Source organism: Sinohyriopsis cumingii, chromosome 15 (genome assembly GCF_028554795.1).
Source record: "Sinohyriopsis cumingii isolate HCF-2022 chromosome 15, ASM2855479v2, whole genome shotgun sequence".
NCBI lineage: Eukaryota > Metazoa > Mollusca > Bivalvia > Unionida > Unionidae > Sinohyriopsis > Sinohyriopsis cumingii.
In genome coordinates, this window is record NC_142975.1 from 125,644,897 (window position 1) to 125,659,661 (window position 14,765).

The window sequence follows — 14,765 nt, forward strand, 5'->3', positions numbered from 1 at the left end:
CTGATTTAGATTACCTTGGGGCTGAGTGTGTAAGTATTTACTGATTTAGATTACCTTGGGGCTGAGTGTGTAAGTATTTACTGATTTAGATTACCTTGGGGCTGAGTGTGTAAGTATTTACTGATTTAGATTACCTCGGGGCTGAATGTGTAAGTATTTACTGATTTAGATTACCTTGGGGCTGAGTGTGTAAGTATTTACTGATTTAGATTACCTTGGGGCTGAGTGTGTAAGTATTTACTAATTTAGATTACCTCGGGGCTGATTGTGTAAGTATTTACTAATTTAGATTACCTTGGGGCTAAATGTGTAAGCATGTGTAATTAATTACTGATTTAGACTACCTTAGGGATTGGCACATAAACATGTGTACATATTTTCTGATTTTGACTACCTCAAGGCTGAGTGTGTAAGTATTTTGCTCATTTAGACTACATTGGGGCTGAGTGTGTAAGTATTTACTGATTTAGACAATATTTGGGGCTGAGTGTGTAAGTATTGCTGATTTAGACTGCCTTAGGTCTGAGTGTTTAAATATTTACTGATTTAGACTCCCTTGAAGCTGAGTGTGTAAGCATGTGGAAGATTTATATTTTCCTGTCAAGAAACAATCCATATATTTATATTGTTATGTAACATTCCTTTATAGCTATTTTTTTGGTTAATTGATTAACAGATAGATAGATAGATAGATAAATATGTTTGAAAGGATATATATATCTGATATCCAATATGACTTCAACTTCTTGAATTTTAATAATTAAGAGGACATAAGCAAGCCATCTGAAATTTGGAAATACAGACTTGTTCAGAAATTCTCCGGCTTAAAGCAAAAGAACATCACGATCTCTTACTTATTAAGAAGCTGCCTCTCTGCGGCATGATTGTAAGCAAGGTAACTGAGTGCAATGGCAGCACAACCACGAACATTTTCTGCAGGCGAAAGAAGCAGCTTGCTCAGAAAATCAATTGCACTGATTGAAATGATTGCATTTGGAACTCCTGAAAAATAAAATAAAGATTGCGTTGATCAATATTATTGCACTTCGAACTCTTGAAAAATAATATACTGAAATTGCTGGCAAAGTATGATGCACAGGACTGAAACAAAGAAAATTTAAAAAATAAAACAAAACATAAAATAAATATTAAATTATTCAATTTGTGGAGTCATTTATCTCTTCAATCTGAGAATGATCTTATACAGTGATGCAAAGGATGGATATACTGATCTTTCGTTGTTACTATGACCTTAAAAAAAAACACAATGATAAAATAATGGCAAAGGAGTTGGGATGACCTGTGCCATAACAAATGGCCAAGAAACATGGTAAAAACTTTATTGCCTCAAAGCTCTGCTGTGGTTCAACAAGGTGATTTTGCCAATCACATTTTCTATCAGTAGATCCGGTTTTATATTATTTCACCTGCTTTGGTGAACAGTGGTCAAGTTCACACATTGAACATCATGGTACCAAAACAAGTGGTCATTTTCATTTATTCAAGCTTACAGTACCAGGGGCAATGGTCATGTTCATACACTGAGAGTCATGGTACATGTACCAGGGGAAATGGTCATGTTCATACACTGAGAGCCATGGTACATGTACCAGGGGAAATGGTCATGTTCATACACTGAGAGTCATGGTACATGTACCAGGGGAAATGGTCATATTTATACACTGAGAGTCATGGTGCCAGGATAAATATTTGTTTTAAATATTCCCCATACATAAGTATGTATGGGTCAGGGAGACATAACATAGACTAACTTACAATTCTCTTTTCTATAAATGTCTGGGCTTATGTATAAAAGCTTCAAACAGCTACATTTTGAGCTATTAAAATGGGGAATATGTACAAGAAGAAAAGAGGATAGCCTGAAGAAAGAAAACACTATAATATATAAGAAATAAAAGAGAAAGAAGTGCTGAGTAGAATAGAGTAAGAAACAGGAGTATTTTAAGAGTATAAGTATGTATTTGGTATTCATATAAATCTTATAAAACCAGTTTCAGGTGATATGTACAAAAATATAACCAAGAGATAATTCAAGATTGTAGATGAATCAAATAATTTTCATAAATATGCCTAAATTTTTTAAAAAAGAGGCAGAAAATGACTGTTCTATATTATTAAATTAATATATATGTGCCATTCATTTCTAAGATATTCCAATTTATTATTTCTTTTGGCTAATTCCATCACACAAATGTGGTGTCCTTTTAAAAAAATGTTAAACAAAGGTATGGATGGAGGTTTTCTGTCATGGCATATATTATATATGTACATGTATCTTTTAGATATCAGCAATATAAAATTAATTACATTGCCTGCTTGTAAAATGCTGACAATTATTCCTGTATGTGAAAAAGTATGACAGAAATTAGTGTTGTTTCTAATCCACTAGCCTAGATCATTCTAAACTGTTCAGTCTTACAGTCCAAAAAAGGTGAATTAATGTTTCAGGTGAATCCATACAAAAGGAATATTTATTATTATTTTCTATTCCCACTGTTTCTAGAAAAGTGTTTGTTGCAAGAACTCTATGCTGTAATTTATCCTGAAACCAAATTAGAATCTTTTGTAATTTTGTATGTTACGGCAAAATGTCTTGTCCAATCCAATTCATTAAAAATGGAAGATAAAGTTGCAATTTACATTTAATTAGTGCTTCAGTTTCTAATATTTATGTGTCTTTTACCAAGATACTATAAATATTTCTGCAATCTTTCTTAGTTTCAAGAAGAAATGAGGTCTTTTTAGCCATCAAATGTTTTTTCAAAACCTCATGGCTGGGATTTTGTAGATAATCTATTCATATTTGATTTCACTAAATTAATATATATATAGTTCTGGTGGAAAGCTATTCTAATAGGAGAAAACAGGGATATATATATATATCACCTCTTCTCTTCTCATGTTAATAAATTTAGCTATAATGTTAATGTACCTTGGGCAAATAGTAAACCCATCCACTCAGTTGCTCCCAAAATGGACCAGTATGACATCCCACTAAGTCCTTACTTGACTGATAATTCCTATTGGTCATGCTAATATGTTCTTATAAACCAGTGTTGTGGAGTGGGTAAAATTTTATATGCTAACCACTTACTCATGTGCATGTACAAGTATGTAACATAGCTGGTGGTTAACCTACCTGCCCGTGTGTGTGCAAGTCGTGCAATGCAGTCAGAAGCCAGTGCTAGTATATGGTTGGATTGCGAGTCCTGCAGTAGGTCAACCAGAAGCTTGATCCCCATTGCAGAAGACAGTGCTTGTTCCTCATCTGGAATTATCCGTGCCAATACCACAACCTTAAAAGAATATCAAAGATCATGATGCCCTTTGCATGTCGACCACCTTTTATTCTAAAAAGTTTTGAAACAATAAAGATAACATGATAGCATTATAACTTATTAAATTTACAGGATAACCTGTCTTGAAAGACTACCCCTTGTGCCAGAAGAAGTAAAGGTCTCAGGACATATGGTCTCTCAGAACAGGTCACTTAATAAATTTGTGCATTGAGAAGACAGGTGTTCTCACATAGCAGTGGTCTTTCAAGACAGGTTTTACTGTACTACTCATATGATGGACTCCATATTGCTACCCTGTTATTCATTTTAAGAACAGGATAGTTACTTGGTGATCTCTAATTCTGATTTGTGTTTGTTTTGAGAAAGGTCAGGGACAATGAGAATCCAAGAAAATGTTCCAATCATTTTCCAAAAAATGAACATATGCATGTCATATTTCTGGGATCTTCCATTAGTCCCCATGAAACAAAAACAGCAAGAAGCCCAGTCTCATGACCACATCATATCTTCTGGTTTATTAGTAATTAGTGTAATTATGAGAAAGTACAGGATACTTTTAATGTCATTCCCCTAAAATGAAGCCCAGTTACTGGACTCTACTTTTATTTCATTAAGAAGTTGAGTTATGAAGATTTTATTTTTCTGGGATAAATGATGGATGCACCACAGGACTAATCCTATTCTCAGATATAGCAACACATATGTGCAAGGTATTCAGTCTGTATGCAAACAATGGCAAAACAAAAGACCAATCATCTTCAAATTGCTTGAGGCAAATATGCAAGTTTGTCAGTGACACCCACAGCTGCTTGGGGCAAATACACAAGTTTGTCAGTGACACCCACAGCTGCTTCAGGTAAATACACCATTTTATCAATGACACCCACAGCTGCTTCAGGCAAATACACAAGTTTGTCAGTGACACCCACAGCTGCTTCAGGCAAATACACCAGTTTGTCAGTGACACCCACAGCTGCTTCAGGCAAATACAGTGTTTTAATGCTACCCTCAGCTGCATGATAAGCCCAAGCTAAGAAATCAACCAGTACACAAGTTTGTCAGTGACACCCACAGCTGCTTCAGGCAAATACACAAGTTTGTCAGTGACACCCACAGCTGCTTGAGGCAAATACACCAGTTTGTCAGCGACACCCACAGTTGCTTGAGGCAAATACAGTGTTTTAATGCTACCCTCAGCTGCATGATAAGCCCAAGCTAAGAAATCAACCAGTACACAAGTTTGTCAGTGACACCCACAGCTGCTTCAGGCAAATGCACCAGTTTGTCAGCGACACCCACAGCTGCTTGAGGCAAATACAGTGTTTTAATGACACCCATAGCTGCATGACAAGCCCAAGGTAAGAAATCAACCATTACTGATATTATGTTTTCTAATTAGTGTATAAAGAGCTAGATGAACACCCATACCTTTGGTGCTTGTTAAAATAAAATGTGTTCAATGGATACACTATAACTGAAAGGTGTTACAGGTAAATGATCTAGAAATAAATGAGTTTAAGGAATTATTTATCTCTTAGCAAGCATAAACATGGTTTATTTCTTTTAATTTATTTTGAAACATTTTATTTATTTTTTTTCTATTTTTTTTACTGAGATGAGCTTTTATAATGTTCTCCTAGATAAAATAATCACCCTTGTATTGGGTATGTAGATTATATAATTACATTCGATTTATATTTGCTTATTAATAATAATAATAATAATAATAATAATAATTTTTTTTCTTGAGAATGTCACATTTAGTCAAGGATTATTCCCCACTTGAAGCCCTCCTTAAGAAAAAAAATATAACATCTGCATCATACGAAAGATAATAATAAATATTGTTCATTTAACATGTCTTTAATATTATAAATTCCAAATGCTACTATAATCTATTTGTAGAACACATATACTCATGATACTGTTTCATCAACGCTGTAATATTTTCTCAAGATATTTTATGCCATGGGAGCGGCTTGTTCCATACATCAGTATGAGTATCTTGGTTTTGGTAGATGAAGGTCACATTAGGCCTAAATAATTCCCCCAGATACACTGATGCAGTTCCATGCAGACAATTATATACAAGAACTGTTGCGTGAAAATCAGTCCTTTCATACACTGCAAACCATTTTAGCTCTGTAAACAATGCACTTGATGAATAATAAAATGGATGCACGTAAAATATTCGTGTTGCCAGGAATTTATCAATCCTGGCTAGATGAGATTTCCCAGTTGAACATTAATTCATTGATGGAAGAATATGTCAACTGTGGTATATAAAGCAAATTTCTTAAGATAAATATTTCTTGATTCTAATGAGAAAGGCTCAGTCACGTGCAATACAAAACTTTTCAATATGGTCATCCCATTGTAAATTATCTTCAGAAAAACCTACAAGTGTTTCATCCTTCACTGTTTGTAGCTGAGAATTACTTATTATAAGAGATAAATTTGGGTTACCTAACTTATATAATTTTGTGACATCCCCGTAATAATAAATTTTGTTTTATCTTCAATTATTACCATCTTATTTCATTGTGCTCAACTCTGAACTCTAATGAGGTCTCAGTCTAATCTTGTTTAGATAACTTCGGTATCAGAACTAGATGTATATAAGGTTGCATCATCTGACAACAAATCAGTATTTGCAGATTCAGTATTTAATTGAAGATTGTTTCCATAGAAAAAAGAGGAGATGGCCTAAAACAAAGCCTTGAGGGACCCTTGAATCAATAGTATAAGTTTGTGGGTTAATATTACCAATGGTTACTTGTTTAGACTTTTGATTCAAGTACAATCTAAACCAGTTTAAGGAAGAATTATCAGATGGTTAGCAGTTCAACTTTTGCAGCAGAATTCCAAAATCAACTGTAAACAATGCAGTCAAAAATCTGTTAATTTGCTGAATTCTATTTGGCATTAGTTCTAAAGTTTTTAAATCCTGATTGTGCCTTACAAAAGAGAAACTAAGTTTTTCAAACATTAAGAGAACTTAACTACATGTACTTGCTTTTCAATATTTTTTGATAATATAGGTAGAATGGTTATTGTTCTGATTCTTGATTTATCATGCACATGAAATGAATCCACTGAAAGTAGTTTTGGAAAATGTGGCAGGTCCAATATTCTGGTTGCTATTGAATATTTTCACACATATTTCTGCTCTTCTATGGTAATTAAGCGTACCTAGTAACCATGTTGTAGTTCTCACCTGGGTCACAACTGTATACGCATAAAATTGATTTGATCAGGGATCATCTACTTTTTCATATATATATCCATGTCTAATTACGTCTGTAGCTGTTTATATCCTTATTAACTACACATGAAATTGCTAAAAAATAGTATATAGAGACTATTAAAATAAAATACATTTTTAATTTACATTGGATGGCTAAGTTTATGTCAGATAATTTTAGATGTAAAAAGTATTCCTAAAGACATGACCAGTGCTGAACTCCAAACTGTTTCGGGAGTAAATTTTCTTTACAGATAAATGGTTAAGAGAAACCCTAGAAATGCTTCAAATGTAGATAATTGAAAAAGCCAAAGGATGGGTTAGGCTTTTTATATTTAGTGAAGAGATTCCACTTTCTGACAGCTGTTGGTGTGAATGAGTAATTAATACTATAAAACTGGTTCTTCAACAAGGCACCTTCATATTTCTGTTGTGAGGTAAATCTCCATTACTAATTTGCCATTGTTATGTAAATCTCTATTATTAATTTGCTCTTGTCATGTAATTCTCTGTTACTGATTTGGTATTGTCATGTAAATCTCCATGATTAATTTGCTATTGTAATGTAAATCTGTACCATTAATTTGATATTGTAATGTAAATCTGTACCATTAATTTGATATTGTAATATAAATCTGTACCATTAATTTGATATTGTAATGTAAATCTGTACCATTAATTTGATATCGTAATATAAATCTAGACCATTAATTTGCTATTGTGATGTAAATCTGTATTATTAATTTGATATTGTAATGTAAATCTGTACCATTAATTTGATATCGTAATATAAATCTGTACCATTAATTTGATACTGTAATGTAAATCTGTATTATTAAAATGCTATTGTAATGTAAATCTCTATTATTAATTTGCTATTGTAAAATAAATCTGTATTCATAAATTGCTATTATAAGGTAAATCTGTATTATTAATTTGCTATTGTAATATAATTCCAATCTTTATAAATTAAATGGATTTTCTGCAATATGATTGGCTGTAAATGGTCATGTGATACTGATCTGGATTTTTTTTACACATCAGTAAATTCTGGGACTACTTACTACTTTTGGTTTTTGTACTATTTGCAATATAAATAAACATTTCAGACATGTCATTATGAAACAATTGTTTCACCTTTTAAATTTTGTATTCAGCAAATAAATATAAATTATACCCTTTTTATACTTTTTCAAATCTTCTTTGATTGAAATGCATAGTTTACATTTTGGCATTCGTCTGCTACATAGTCACGCAAAATGGCCAATTACAGTGATTTTTGCACTACAATTTTCTGCAGAGTTTTTAACAATTAGATGACAAGGAGTTAAAAAAAATAATAGCAGTGATTGAAGCAGATGAAGATGGATTTGACTATAATGTGATGGATGTTACAAATGCTGAAAATGAAACAGAACAACAGAGATTGATAAATTCCCTCACACAGTATCATATGACCTCAGTCACCCTAGCCATACACGACAACACTGATAATAGCATGGGAACTGGGCCAGTCAATTTTGAGGCTGCTGAGGGACATAAACCATGATTTGAGAAATTATCTGTGGAGGACGTAAAAGCTATTGAAATAAATCAATACTCAGAGGCTACTAAACGAAACACAAAATGGGGTATTGGCATTTTCAATGGTAATTTTTTATTTCTCTATTTTAACTTTGTTTGCTTATTTAAAAAAACGTGTGGATGTTGGTGGTTTGGTGAATATGACCATTTACACAAAAATAAAAACAAATATTTATGAGACCATTATTCAAAGACTGAATAAAGTTTTTAAATAGTAAAACTACCATCTCCACCAATATTGGATTAAATTATCATGGTTGGGTATTTATCGATGTGTTAATTTGACCTAATCACTCACAAAGTTAACATAAAGTCCTTTGGACTTTATTTACTTTGTGAGTAATTAGGTAAAATTTACACATCGATAAATACCCAACCATAATCCTATAGTAAATCCTATAGTAAAGCTTTATTATCAATTTGCTATTGTAATGTAAATCTCTATTTTATTAATTTGCTATTGTTATGTAAATCTCTATTTATTAATTTGCTATTGTTATGTAAATCTCTATTTTATTAATTTGCTATTGTTATGTAAATCTCTATTTATTAATTTGCTATTGTTATGTAAATCTCTATTTTATTAATTTGCTATTGTAATGTAAATCTCCATTATTAACTTTTTTAACATAATTCCAAACTAAAGCACGATCTGCCTAAATCTAAAAAATAGATCAAACTTCCTTTCTTTTTTTGTCGTTGGAAAGATATGTAGAGAAATGATTCATCAGCTGACAGGCTGAATGTACCAAATGTGTTACAGAAACTATTATAAGTATCCAAAAACTGAAAAAACTGCCCAGTGTCCTGATATAAATCAAAATCTGAAGATTACAAAATCTGAAGATTACTGTAATTTTAGTAAGGCAGCAACTATGAAAGTCTAAGAAATCACATGCTGCAAACTGGTCTGTTAATTTCAGTCAGAATCCCGTTTGATGGCTGTTATACTATCTACTTTGTTCTCACCTGAACTGCAGGTGCAAGACTAAATGTACCATTCATGCAGTCACAATGTATCACTAGTTCTCTTACAATACTGTTACGTACATTATGATCTTAAGATTATTGCACACTCAAGGCAAAAGCTTAGAATAAAAGTATCATATCTGCAGCATATTTGCATTAAAAAAACTTCACATAAGGCTATTCTCATTAAATACAAGTGACAATGTTGAACTGCCAGATCATGTATAGAAAACAAATATTCATAAGTTGCTACTATCCATGAGATACTTTTTCCAATATTTTTTAATTGGATTTTGTATATTTTAACACCTGCCAATACTTATACACACCTGGAATGCAGCATTACACCTGTAATACTCATCATCAGATCGAAGAAATGGCACAAAGCAGTTGAATCGGACACCACCTTGTTCCGCTATCTCCTTTTGCTGACTAATGTTGTTGTAAGCAAATGCAGCAAGTGCAGAACCAGCAAGGAGGCGAACTTGGTCGTCATTAGCATACATCATCTTTAGGATGCGGACATAGCTGAAGTCTATATTGCTGTTTATTTCATCTAAAATCTCTTGGTTACCTGAGAAGAGAAATGACACATCTTACAGTACATGAACTTGTCTTTGTAAATCCAAGCAGAGAAATCATACAGTAGTACTTGTTCTCGTAAATATAGGTAGAAAAATGATACACCATGCAGTACTTATCCTTGTAAACATAGATAGAGAAAAGATACCTCCTAAATTCCTAAATTACTTGTCCTTGTAAACACAGGTAGAGAAATGATAATCATACAGTACTTGTCCTTGTAAACACAGGTAGAGAAAAGATACATCCTACACTACTTGTCCTTGTAAACACGGACAGAGAAAAGATACATCCTACACTACTTGTCCTTGTAAACACAGACAGAGAAATGATAAATCATACAGTACTTGTACTTGGTCCTTGAGTAGAAAAATTATAGGTTCTACAGTACTTCTATGGTACTTGTGATTTCCTACATACTGCATAAATCCTGATCTATACAGGTTTGATATTGCATCATATTCTATAGTACTTGTGATTTCCTACATGCAATGAAAAACTTGATCTATGCCGGCTTTATGTGATGTCCAGTCAGGTTCTTTTGTACACTGTTCAAAGTCAGGTGTATTTGTCAGAGATGAATTGTCAATGCCTGGTACATCTGTCCTCCAAGATTAACACAGATTATAATACCTACTTATTATAAACACTTGTACATGGACTATAATACCTACCTTAGTACCTACATGTACATGAACTATAATACCTACCTTAGTACCTACATGTACATGAACTATAATACCTACCTACAACACTTGTACATGGACTATAATACCTATCTACAACACTTGTACATGGACTATAATACCTACCTACAACACTTGTACATGGACTATAATACCTACCTACAACACTTGTACATGGACTATAATACCTACCCACAACACTTGTACATGGACTGCAATACCTACCTACAACACTTGTACATGGACTATAATACCTACCTACAACACTTGTACATGGACTATAATACCTACCTACAACCCTTGTACATGGACTATAATACCTACCTTAGTACCTACATGTACATGGACTATAATACCTACCTACAACACTTGTACATGGACTATAATACCTACCTTAGTACCTACATGTACATGGACTATTATACCTAACTACAAAACTTGTAAATGGACTATAATACCTACCTACAACACTTGTACACCAGGACTATTATACATACCTAAAACACTTGTACATGGACTATAATACCTACCTACAACACTTGTACATGGACTATAATACCTACCTTAGTACCTACATGTACATGGACTATAATACCTACCTACAACACTTGTACATGTACTATTATACCTACCTACAACACTTGTACATGGACTATAATACCTACCTACAACACTTGTACATGGACTATAATACCTACCTACAACACTTGTACATGTACTATTATACTTACCTACAACACTTGTACATGGACTATAATACCTACCTACAACACTTGTACATGGACTATAATACCTACCTACAACACTTGTACATGTACTATTATACTTACCTACAACACTTGTACATGGACTATAATACTTACCTACAACACTTGTACATGGACTATAATACCTACCTTAGTACCTACATGTACATGGACTATAATACCTACCTATGACATTTGTACATGGACTATTATACCTACCTTAGTACCTACATGTACATAAACTATAATACCTACCAACAACACCTGTACATGGACTATAATACCTACCTATAACATTTGTACATGGACTATAATACCTACCTTAGTACCTACATGTACATGAACTATAATACCTACCAACAACACCTGTACATGGACTATAATACCTACCAACAACACCTGTACATGGACTATAATACCTACCTATAACATTTGTACATGGACTATAATACCTACCTTAGTACCTACATGTACATGAACTATAATACCTACCAACAACACCTGTACATGGACTATAATACCTACCTATAACATTTGTACATGGACTATAATACCTACCTTAGTACCTACATGTACATGGACTATAATACCTACCAACAACACCTGTACATGGACTTTAATACCTGCCTATAACATTTGTACATGGACTATTATACCTACCTTAGTACCTACATGTACATGAACTATAATACCTACCAACAACACCTGTACCTGGACTATAATACCTACTACAACACTTGTACATGCATGCTGAACACTAAATTTGGAACTCAACTGTTTATCTTTTGCAGGTTCCTCCTTGTAAGTTTTTTTATGTGATTTACAGATGCAAGTTGTATAAACAAAGGACACATTTTTCATTTTCTAGTGCAATGGGTTTTAATATTTGTTACACCAATGGATTTTAGATTTTAATGGGTTATGACAGGCACCATATTGCATCAGGAATGTTTCTGAATAACAGTACTAACAGCTTTTGCATTTTTATTGGAAAGACAGTGTTTTTTTTAGAAGTGAGATCTCTAATAGTAACAGCAGAATCTTGAAAGAAGTGTTTCACATTGCAAGCTGTCATTATTCATCATTAACTGACTGCTAGAGTGAATTGTTGTATTAATATTCAAATTTCTTGTTATATCTTGATTTAAATTGCAGATATTTCGTTATGGACTTAAATCTAAAATTATTATTATCATTATTATTATTATTATTATTATTATTATTAGTATTAATTATATACACTTACACAATCATAGTGGATAAAATCAATGGGATATACCAGTATATTATGAGACCTGCTAAAAAATTTCATCTTTATAATATACACCTTACAATTCTCAAAACTATAATGATGTGTTTCTAGTCATTTCAAAAGAGCCAGGTCATGTTCAGTTAATTAAGTAATGGTACAATCTATGATATATTCAAATACCTAGATTTACAAACATTGAAGTGACTGACAGGTGTATTATGTTGGCCTCTCTGGAATTACAATCAACCAGATATAACCTTGGTGGTGGAACATTAATCTTATAATAACATGCTGACAATTCATACATTACTTGAGACACACTTAAGAACTTCCATGGCTGCCATATTTATTTAAGTATTATCCGTTACAAGATATACATGTAGAAACTTAATTATGTATTATTAATCTTCCTCAATAGAGTAAGAATCGAATGTCACAAACTGAAACACTGCCAAAAGGTCAGGTGCACCCTCCACCTTTATGCTGTCCTTGCTAACTATATACTGTTTCTGTGCTTAATGTCTTTCAGTCTGTGCAAAGTCAGCACTACATGTACACTGTGACAATGTATCTATACAGTACCTAAATGCATCTACATGTACACTAAATGTACAAGTACTGTTCCAATGTATCTATTCAGTAACTAAATGTATCTACACTTAATTTACACTGTTATAATGTATCTATACAGTAACTAAATGCATCTACACTTAATTTACACTGTTATAATGTATCTATACAGTAACTAAATGCATCTACACTTAATTTACACTGTTATAATGTATCTATACAGTAACTAAATGCATCTACACCATATGTACACTTTCCAACATATATATGCAGTAACTAAATTTATCTACCCTGTATGTACATTGTTATGATGTACATAGCTCATTATCTAGACTACAATGTTATTCTGGAACTGTTATGAATTATTGGAAGGAATTCTAGACAATGCCATCTATACAGTAACAAAATGTATCTACACTGTACATTGTTACAATGTGTGTGTGTGTCTGTGTGTTTGTGTGTGTGTGTACAATAACTAAATTTATCTGCATTATATGTACACTGTTAGAATGTGTTTATACAGTAACAAAATGTATCTACACTGTACATTGTTACAATGTGTGTGTATGTGTACAATAACTAAATGAATCTACACTATATGTACACTGTTAGAATGTGTCTATACAGTAACAAAATCTATCTACACTGTACATTGTTACAATGTGTGTGTGCGTGTGTGTGTGTGTGTGTGAACAATAACTAAATGAATCTACATTGTGTCTTCAGGACAACTATATTGATACTCTACCAACTAAACCATTGTAGCTCCCAAGGGTTGTGGGTTCAATACCCAAATATGACAGCCCATGTTGGCTGGCTCGGTTAAGTCCTTGGGAAAGGCACTTAGTTCCTATATCCTGAGTTATTATATAGCCAATAATGAGGAAAATGTGTCATTAAAACCAACAAAATAAAAAACCTGCATTGTATCAGCACCCTATCCATCAAAATGCATGGGATCTACACTTATTTTGCACTTTATTGGCACCGTTTGAATGTACCCTGAATAAGACTGTCTATCAAGCTGTCACATATCAATTACAATGTAAAGATAAGTATGTATCACTGTATCAATCTTATTTTAGACTGTATTAATGTACACAGTATAAATTTGCATGGCATTAATGTATATATTATATAGGTTATCAGGACAAGGTTGTCCAGTTTAGTTTGGTTTAAACAAGATTAATTTTACTGAATATATTTCATTCATTTCTTCATTCATTCATTAACAGATATTATATTTCATGCATAAAGGGATGAGCAAGAAGCCCATCTTATTATGTAGAGCTCACTCCTTGTTAACAATGTACATGTACTTGTAATGGATGGTTTGTACATTGCCTGGTGTGAATACAATACAAGAAAGAAAGAAAAACAGAAGCATGCATAATTGTGATATTTATGAACAGTTATGAAATATGTTTTCTTTTTATGAACAATCACGGATACTGTGTAATCCTTAGGGTATTTTGCACCCTTAAGGCGAACCTTACACCTTGCCAGCCCCCCACCCCCTTGGGACATCACTTTTTATAAACTTTAAAAAATTGATACTGCATATGTGGCATTGTCCATTAGTATTAATACTGGGCCCAATGAAAACTGATATAGGAAATAATGAGATACATGTATTGGTATGAATTTGTATGGGTGGGACTGGAAATAGCTAAATGTAGAATACAGACTGGTATACTATCCTGATTTTTAAAACACATTAAATGGATTAGACCACAGCATAGAAGTGATTTAAACACACAACATTGATCTGTTGGTAACAGTTAAGAATTTCAGTTGTTCTGCTTACATTTA

At 32.8% G+C, this 14,765-nt stretch overlaps 1 protein-coding gene across 1 annotated transcript in view; it reads right to left on the reverse strand.

Annotated features, from left to right (window-relative positions):
- The window catches only part of LOC149782698 (ankyrin and armadillo repeat-containing protein-like), a 55,413-nt gene that overhangs the window by 12,086 nt on the left and 28,562 nt on the right, over positions 1-14,765 (reverse strand). The window contains exons 3-5 of the mRNA XM_089934191.1: positions 9,447-9,691; positions 3,161-3,317; positions 855-1,002 (exon numbers count right to left, since the gene is read on the reverse strand). Of these exons, the coding sequence (XP_089790317.1) occupies positions 855-1,002; positions 3,161-3,317; positions 9,447-9,691 (550 nt within the window). The remainder of the gene's footprint in view (positions 1-854; positions 1,003-3,160; positions 3,318-9,446; positions 9,692-14,765) is intronic.